The 9,968-nt window shown below is 37.6% G+C and overlaps 1 protein-coding gene across 1 annotated transcript in view; it reads right to left on the reverse strand.

The window, feature by feature from the left end:
• LOC124722507 (calcium-dependent secretion activator-like) overlaps positions 1 to 8,378 on the reverse strand; it is a 69,772-nt gene extending 61,394 nt beyond the window's left edge. The window contains exons 1-2 of the mRNA XM_047247661.1: positions 8,149 to 8,378; positions 1,905 to 1,984 (exon numbers count right to left, since the gene is read on the reverse strand). Of these exons, the coding sequence (XP_047103617.1) occupies positions 1,905 to 1,984; positions 8,149 to 8,378 (310 nt within the window). The remainder of the gene's footprint in view (positions 1 to 1,904; positions 1,985 to 8,148) is intronic.
• Between the last annotated feature and the right edge of the window lie 1,590 nt (positions 8,379 to 9,968).

Here is a 9,968-nt window from a genome sequence, read left to right on the forward strand (position 1 = left end):
TTCTCTCTCTTGGATCATGTTTTCACATCTGTACTTAAAATTTCTTTTTTCTTAGTCACTGGTATTTTGCAGACAGCCAATCCCCTTCTTCTTTCATGATGCTCTCATCTCATTTGTTTTCTTCAAATATTTCAAATAAAAACATTTCAGCTACTCCTAAGAAGTCATGGTGACCCAAAACTCATAGTTTTTGTCTTGCCTTCATTATGGCAGAAAGGTTTTTTACCAAAAAATTGAAAGAAAAATGAATGATGATATGCTTGTGTGCATCAAAACACATGAAAAAAGACCAATTTTAGTAATAAAAATTTTACAGAGTTGTAAAAACAAAATTTAATTATGATCTGTATCCATATTTGTGGCTGTATTTGCTTTAATGTATGTCTTTGGCAACTCGTTACATAAACTGCAATCAATCTAATTTTGCCACAATAATGTTACTTTTGGGAACTACATTATGTTACTCCTATATGTAATATGTATGCAAATGCCTGTGATTACCTAAAATAAGAACAGATAAGATATTTCTTGTTTTGTAATTTGTTCCAAATTAAGGGTTTTGGGACAACAGTCAAAAACATCTTTTATTCAACAAATTAGATTCATCTACCACCTCCTCCACCTAGTTTCCACTGCACACCTTGCATCCCATCCCTCTCTTCTTCATCCCCTCCTCCTCCTCCTCCTCCTCCTCCTCCTCCTTCCTTCTTTCCCTCCTTCCTCCCTTCTTTCCTCCCCCCCCCCCCCGTCTCTCCCCCCCTTCTCTCTCTCTCTCTCTCTCTCTCTCTCTCTCTCTCTCTCTTTGTGTGTGTGTGTGTGTGTGTGTGTGTGTGTGTGTGTGTGTGTGTGTGTGTGTGTGTGAATGTTTACAAATTAAAATTAAAACAAGCAAAACTACACTGTCAAAAGATGAACAGGTAGAGATAGGAATCAGAGCAGTATTTTATATTATGCAGATGTAGGAAAGGAAATTTTGACAGTTGCTATTCAGATCATAATAAAGAACTGCATTTAAGAAACATTAATTTTCTAAAATAAATACAATACAAATTACAAGTATTAGTAACACTTGCTATTTCAGAGGTAATGGAAGTAGCTGAAATTCTAAGAGGGTATAAGACTTGGGCTAAAGAAAAGTGCTGAAAGAGTGATATGTAAAGAAAAACAGAGGATAGCCAAAGACTAAAGTAATTAATATAATCAGAGTATCAGGAAATCTGCAGAAATTTGAAAGAAAGGAAAAATAATATACAATTTTGAATAAGAACACTCTCACTTATTAAACCATGAAATTGAATTTAAAGAATCACAAAAGCAAATATGGGTTTTGATAAACAGTTCTTTCTTTTAAATCAAAAGGCATCAAACAAGAACAGGTAATGGAAGAGCAAAGCATGCAGGAAAGAGGAAATGTCACTGACAACCTTGAATTGAGACTGAATCAGATCATAAGGCAGGAAAACAAGTGGAGTTTTCCCTGAGACCTCTTTGCTGATGACACAGCAACAGTTAAATAAGGCTAAACAATACACAATAGACTACAATGAAGATGTTATTGGAAACTGACAGAATAAGTACAATACACTGATGCCTTCACATTTCTTCTTGTATTTTTCATCATACGCAATGATACACTTGTTTTCAAATACATGTTACTGACAGTGGAAATAATGTGAGCTTATAGGCACACTAACTTCTTTGATGATGACACAGCAGCAGTTAAATAAGACCAAATAATACAAAATGAACTACAATGAAATTGTTATTCGGAGCTGACAGAGCAATCAAAATACATTAATGACTTCACATTTTGTCATGCATCTTACATTATATGCTATGATATGTCAGTTTTCAAATGTATGTGACTGACAGTGGAAATAATGTGAGCTTATAGACACAGATACCTTTAAAAATGCAGTCAAATTTTGCCATCCATGATGTCAGGACTGTTTCTTTACTGAGGCCATCAATCTCAGGTAAAGATCTGTAAAAGCAGAAACTTTAACTTTAATAAGTTGCTTGTCAATCAGTTATCTAGGAACAATTACAGAGATAGCAGGCATTGTTTGATTAGAGAATGAAGGGTTGTTATTTCGTAATCAGTGTCAAGCTGTATATGAAAACATTATTCAATTTCTGTGTAGGTCAACATTTTCAAATTGCATTTCTAGTAGTTTGGCTGACAGACGTAACTCATTATATCATCTAGTTGTTTAATGTGTTTATAATATTTGATCAAATATATAAGAAATATATGATAACCTAATCTTTCTCATCACATTAATTCCTTACATTCTTTTTGGGTTTGCATCTGGATTATACAGTTATCATGTCAAAATACTTCAGGAATCCACCTTCCCCATCTTCAGGTGAGAATTGTTTGCTGAATCTCAGGAGAATTAATTCCTACCATGAATAGCACCAGTTTTATACACACTGAAGAAACAAAACACCTGTGAGAGAAATTGATGCTACTACTCCATAATGCAAAGTGAATTCTTTATTCTTTCTTTATTTGTTCATAGATTATTTCTTACAATGGTATTGGACACTTCATGTTTACATAAATCTTGCGTATAGATAGCTGAAAAATACAGTGATAAACAGGGTAAGTCAGGAGGAAAGGTGCATGCACTGAGGAGAGATAGTACTAGTGATCTGAACAAAAAACTTCATATGAACATTTGCCCTATTCTGAATGGTTTCTGAAATAGAACACATTTTATACACTCCTGGAAATGGAAAAAAGAACACATTGACACCGGTGTGTCAGACCCACCATACTTGCTCCGGACACTGCGAGAGGGCTGTACAAGCAATGATCACACGCACGGCACAGCGGACACACCAGGAACCGCGGTGTTGGCCGTCGAATGGCGCTAGCTGTGCAGCATTTGTGCACCGCCGCCGTCAGTGTCAGCCAGTTTGCCGTGGCATACGGAGCTCCATCGCAGTCTTTAACACTGGTAGCATGCCGCGACAGCGTGGACGTGAACCGTATGTGCAGTTGACGGACTTTGAGCGAGGGCGTATAGTGGGTATGCGGGAGGCCGGGTGGACGTACCGCTGAATTGCTCAACACGTGGGGCGTGAGGTCTCCACAGTACATCAATGTTGTCGCCAGTGGTCGGCGGAAGGTGCACGTGCCCGTCGACCTGGGACCGGACCGCAGCGACGCACGGATGCACGCCAAGACTGTAGGATCCTACGCAGTGCCGTAGGGGACCGCACCGCCACTTCCCAGCAAATTAGGGACACTGTTGCTCCTGGGGTATCGGCGAGGACCATTCGCAACCGTCTCCATGAAGCTGGGCTACGGTCCCGCACACCGTTATGCCGTCTTCCACTCACGCCCCAACATCGTGCAGCCCGCCTCCAGTGGTGTCGCGACAGGCATGAATGGAGTGATGAATGGAGACGTGTCGTCTTCAGCGATGAGAGTCGCTTCTGCCTTGGTGCCAATGATGGTCGTATGCGTGTTTGGCGCCGTGCAGGTGAGTGCCACAATCAGGACTGCATACGACCGAGGCACACAGGGCCAACACCCGGCATCATGGTGTGGGGAGCGATCTCCTACACTGGCCATACACCACTGGTGATCGTCGAGGGGACACTGAATAGTGCACGGTACATCCAAACCGTCTTCGAACCCATCGTTCTACCATTCCTAGACCGGCAAGGGAACTTGCTGTTCCAACAGGACAATGCACGTCCGCATGTATCCCGTGTCACCCAACATGCTCTAGAAGGTGTAAGTCAACTACCCTGGCCAGCAAGATCTCCGGATCTGTCCCCCATTGAGCATGTTTGGGACAGGATGAAGCGTCGTCTCACGCGGTCTGCACGTCCAGCACGAACGCTGGTCCAACTGAGGCGCCAGGTGGAAATGGCATGGCAAGCCGTTCCACAGGACTACATCCAGCATCTCTACGATCGTCTCCATGGGAGAATAGCAGCCTGCATTGCTGCGAAAGGTGGATATACACTGTACTAGTGCCGACATTGTGCATGCTCTGTTGCCTGTGTCTATGTGCCTGTGGTTCTGTCAGTGTGATCATGTGATGTATCTGACCCCAGGAATGTGTCAATAAAGTTTCCCCTTCCTGGGACAATGAATTCACGGTGTTCTTATTTCAATTTCCAGGAGTGTATTACTCTTGTATGTTTTCCTTCAATAACTCTAAAAACACACCCTCCAGTGAAAACGCATCACAGTACAAAATTAAACTATATTCAATTTCCTCAATAAAAAAGTTCCTATTAATTTTTTTCTCTAGACCTAATGGTTCTTGTGAAGAGAGTACTAGAATGTTGAAAAACTCGCTCAACGCACATGAGCTGTAGCTTAAATAGTTTTTGTAGGCCAATTTGAGGTAGTTTCCCAACTCGATAGACCACAAGTGTCCTCTATCAAACTGTTCATCTCAACTAGCTCTACACTACTGTGGTACATTGTAAACAGTGACAATGTTTGATAGCACAGAAGATAAATAACAATGGATATTAAATGTGTCCTATCTCAGAAACCATTCGGAATAGGGCATACTTCCATATGAAGTTTTTTGTTCAGAAGCACTAATACTATCACCCCTCAAAGCATGTACCTTTCCTCCTGACTCACCTTGTACATCAATTTATGTATGATTGCATTTATAGGCTGTCTGTTACATGTATTGGCTAGTTACAAAAAGATATTATATATACATATATTTCATATAATTTTCACAGAAAATGTTATTAAAAGTACATTATAAAAAATGAACACTGAAACACTAATCAACTTTTTATTTTAAGACATTCTTTAACACTGTAGGGGCAAATATTGATCAGATGTCTTTTTAATTTTCTTTTAAGAAGAGACATACTTTCTATCATCTTTGGACATTGTGGGAAACTATTGTACAGTATACGCCCACAATTTACAGGTTCATTGTTTGTTAATTTTAGCCTACTTCCTTCTATATGAATGTCATTTTTTTATTCTTGTATTATGTTCATGACATTCTCAATTTAGCAATGCAGTGCCGTTAGATATATATGATGTTACTGTTATATATGATGCTACTGTTTAAATTTTTAGCTCCCTGAATTTATTTCTGCAGGATTCTCTAGGTGATACTTTTGCAATATCTCGTACGGCTCTCTTTTGTAATCTTAATACCCTTTGTGTGAGGGCATTTGCAGCATTTCCCCAAGCCAGGATGCCATATGAGAGGTTTGAATGGACTAGTCCACAGTACATTGTTTGCAGAGTGTGTCTATTTATTGACTTTGACATATTATAATGGAAATATGCTTGAACCTATTTTGCTGCACATGTTATTTATGTGATTCTCCTGCCATACACCTGCCCACTGTTACACCTAGAAATTTATAGATGTCTGTCTCCTTTAGTTCTAGGTCTCCAATCCTGACTGTGATGTTGTTCAAAGTCTGTTTTTTGTTTGCATGTATCTGCATATATGTTGTTTTGTTTCCATTTATAAAGAGATTGTTATCCCTGAAATAATTGTTTCCACTTTTCATATTTAGCGAATCCACCTCTTGCAGGTCATCTGTTGTAGAACTGATAACAACAAATGAAATGTCATCTGCATACATGACTACACTATCAGATACTGATTTGGTTGTATCATTGACATACAAAATGAAAAGTAGTGGACCAAGAACAGATCCCCAAGGAACACCATATTTCAAAATTTCAAAATTTGAAAAGACACTTGCAATATTATTTTTCACTTTTTGCTTTATTTCTACACACCGCTTTCTATTTTCCAAAAACCATTTAATGATGTCTACTGCTTTCCCCCTTATACCATAACAATGAAGTTTTCCTAACAGGATGTCATGATGTACACAATCAAATGCTTTAGATAGGTCCAGGAACATACCACAGACTTTCTTCTGTTCATCAAGTGCTTTAGTTACAAGTGTCATGAATTCAGCTATTACTGTTTTAGTAGATTTGCCCTTTCTGAATCCATGTAGTTCATCGTTGAGAATACTGCATGTTTGTACAAAATTTAATAATCTGTCTTTTATTATGGTTTCTATTATTTTAGACAGTACTGATGTAATAGTTATAGATCTGTAATTTCCTGGGTCTTTTTTGCAGTCTCCTTTGTGTATAGGGATTACTTTACTCTTTTTCAGGCACATTGGGAACTATTCCGTTTTCTATAGATAAGTTTATCAGACTGGCTAATGCCTTTACTACCCAGTGTAAACAGCATTTAATTATTTTAGTGGATATACTATCAAGTCCCTCAGTGTTTTTTGTTTTTAGACTGGGTATTATTTTCACAATTTCTGATTCATTAGTTGCGGTCAAAAATAAGCATTTTGTCTCGTATGGAATGTTTATTGTGTTTATTTTGGAAGTATTATTTTAAGTTATTAATTTGTCCACAACTTCAATATAATGTTTGTTTAAGGTATTGCTGACATTCTGTGCATCCCTGAGTTCCCTACCATTTACCTCAAGTGTTATGTTATCAGTGTATTCCATACCTACACATTTTCTCTTTTCATTTATGAGAGACCATATGGTCTTAGTGATATTTGTTGAGGTTGCTTTCTTGTTTTCATAAGATGTCGATTTAGTCTTTTTTATCAGTTTAGTGTATGTTTCCTTCTTTTCCCTATGTGCATCCCTATTTTCTTGGGTTGGCCTTAACCAACAAATTTCATACAGGCTTTTTACCTCTTCCCTCTTCCTTTTTACCTTTACTGTGACCCAGTTTTTATTTTTCTTCTTATTAATTTCTCTACATACTACTGGACATGCAACATCTATGTAATGGCTTAATATTTTGCAGAATGATTCCCGTCCTTTATTTAGGTTTTCTGTAAAGTATACTTCACTAAGTCTTCAGTTTCCAGTAGCCTTTGTAGCCTATCTATGTTTGTTTGCTTAGTTTGTCTAAACTCTTTAAATATTTTTTCAGGCTTTCCTATGTTGCCTGCTAATTCAACTACTACCCCATAGTGGTCTGCAATGGTCATGTTTATGACCTTTACTGCCTGCTGGCTCTGTTGTACATTAGTGATCATGTGATCTATTAATGTTTCTGTTTTTTACACTATCTCATGGGACTGTCTATTGCTAAATAAAGTCCATAAGTTGTAAGCAGATCTTGAAAGCTCCTTGTTGTCTTTTCATGTGTTAATATTTAGGTCACCAGCTACAATTATATAAGAGAATTCCCTTATAGCCTTATCTAACAGTACTTCTAACTCCTTTAGAAATCCATTTATCTCACTGTTTGGTAATCTGTAGATACTTATTATCACACATTTTCCCCATAATATGTTGGCTGTATTGCTGCAGCTTCAAACAGCATTTCTGTACACTTGTCTAGTGACCATGAAATGATACCCTCTATTTTACTGTGTACATAGTCTGCCACCCCTCTGCCCTTATGTTCAGATCTGCAGAAATTAGCAAATTTTTAATATTCCTGTATGTTGAAAACATTACTTTCATTTCCTTTCAGATCATGTTCTGACATACTAAATATATGTAGTAACTCATCAGCTACTAGTACTTCTATCTGTTCTAATTTACTAGATGCATACTATAAATTCTGCTGCAAGATTATTCTATTAGAAATAGGTGTTCTGATTTTCTATGGCACCTTTCTTTTTACCTGGTGGTACAAAAAATCTTGCTCCTTGAGATGCTTTTGCTTCTTTGTTCTTTCCCCTCTCCTGTATCTCACCTGCAGGCTCTTTGTCACTGGTTCTTCTTCTGCAGGTGACGACACAGCTCCTTCTGGTAGTGATGACACTCCTTCTTCCGCTGGTGATGACACTGCTTCTTTTTCTGCTGGTGATGACACTGCTTTCCCCTCCTTTGCTGGGCAGAGTGATGTTTCCTCTTCTGTTCTTTCATCTTGTGGCTACTCTGAGTCTATTACTGGATACAGTATTGTATTTCCTATTTCTTCCCTCACTGATAGTGGTATAGGTCTATGTACTTTTCTTGTGTGCTGCTAATTTTTTTCTAATAATTCTTTGCACAGAATTTATTTACCATAGTTGTTTCTGTGCAGGCCTTGCTTTGTGAAATGTTCTCTCATTGAGCTTGTTGCTTCAGTAAATGTAACATTAAAGAAAATGCTATATATCTCCTGGAATATTCTGTACCTGTTGACAATTTCTCTGTTTACACATGAAGCTTCCATCATATCATGCCTGTGTGGAATGCTTATGACATATACATCAGAATGTATAAGTTTTCCTAAAGATTCTCTTAGAGCCTGGGTTGCATTTACACTTTTCTTCTTATATACATTGTTTCCTCCCCCAATAATGACACACTTGGAACCTTTTGTCACTGTTCTTTCACAGTATTTTAGTACCTCATTTAGAGGCATGCCAGGATGGGTAAAACCAGTTACTTTTTGTTTAGTTTGCATAGTGCCTGCTAAGCCTTTTCCGTGGATATTTGAAAATATGTAAACATCACCTTTCTTATTTTTCTCACTTGGCACAAGATTTCACAAATGTTTAGTATTTTGTTGCTTCCTCAAGGTACTTCTTGGAGACATGAAATCATTTTTCTTATTTCCCTGGTTGACTATATCTTCATTTTTATCTAGTGGATCACATCTGTTCATTGTTTTCAGTTCAAAAAGTTCTTCATTTTGTTTCATATGTGAGCTTTTTTTATGCCTAAAAAACAGCTCATTTTCCACTTTTTGTTCTTGTTTGAGTTTATTTATCACTGTTTTCAGATTACTTATCTATTGTTTTGCACACAATTAGTCCTGTTCTAATGCAAAAACTACGTTTCCTTCATGTATGCTACCATGTTTTTGTAAATACGCCATTCGTGAACAGCAGTCATTTACACTACCATGCCTGTACAACATCCAGGTGGTGAAAGCTGGCAGAAACAATGAGCCCTTGCTGGCTGAGACAAAGACCTTTTTTTTTAAATTTCAGATAATGGATATCTCTTGTCTCTTTTTATGATATTATATGACTGCCTAATTTCAAGTGAGTCCTGTGTGACAGTTCCAAGCGTGAGATGCAAGAGCAACTATCTGTGTCTCATCAAAGTTCTTTCTGTGTTCTTCAGTGAAACAGTGCTCTGTCACCACAAAATTCTCAGGTAATTGTATGTGGTGATATTTCTCAGAACCCCTGTCATAAACAGTGTGAATCATCTTGCCAATAAACATTTTCCCACTTGGCAACAGATGTTGTAAGCAATAGACTTCATCAGTCCTAGAACATCTTTAACCAAGATAAGTAGATTTTTAATCTTTAGATATTGTATCTTTCTAAAATGCTTCTTATCTTTGAGGATACACTAATGGCTAATGATAGGAAAGCAACTGAACAACAAATGTTTTCTACTGGTTTTAGCAAATGTCCAAACATGATGGATCTGTTTGTCAGTGCAGATATCCTGCTTGGGCACAAGCTTATCATGTTATAATTTTTGCATCAGGTTTTCCATGCCTGAACTGACATAAGCCCTCTATACCAACATCATCCCTGCGTTGGTATGATTGAAGACAACTCATGGCATTTAGATACTGGTCTGTATGAATTAGTTTTATATAAATACTGTGTCCCAGAGTCTAATAATTCTTCCCATAGAAAAACAAATCCACAAAACAGTGCTTTCCAACCATCTTGACATCCATTGTGAACTTGATGCTGGGGTGCAGGTAATTGAAAAGATCCCAGAAAAAACTGAGTGTGTATTGTCCACGTGGCCACACCATAAATGTATGATCAATGTACCTCCATAAACAGATGGGTTTAAAAAAGCCATCGTCAATAATCTGTCTTCAAAAACTTCCGTAACAGAACTGGTGATAATGAGAGATAATGGACTACCCATTCCCACTCAGTTAGTTTGTTCAAAACACTTATCCTTAAACAATAAATAAGTAAATATCAGCACATAAAAGTAAAGTTTCATCAATTTACTATCAAGTTCTTCACTAATT

Source organism: Schistocerca piceifrons, chromosome X (assembly GCF_021461385.2).
Source record: "Schistocerca piceifrons isolate TAMUIC-IGC-003096 chromosome X, iqSchPice1.1, whole genome shotgun sequence".
Taxonomy (NCBI): Eukaryota; Metazoa; Arthropoda; class Insecta; order Orthoptera; family Acrididae; genus Schistocerca; species Schistocerca piceifrons.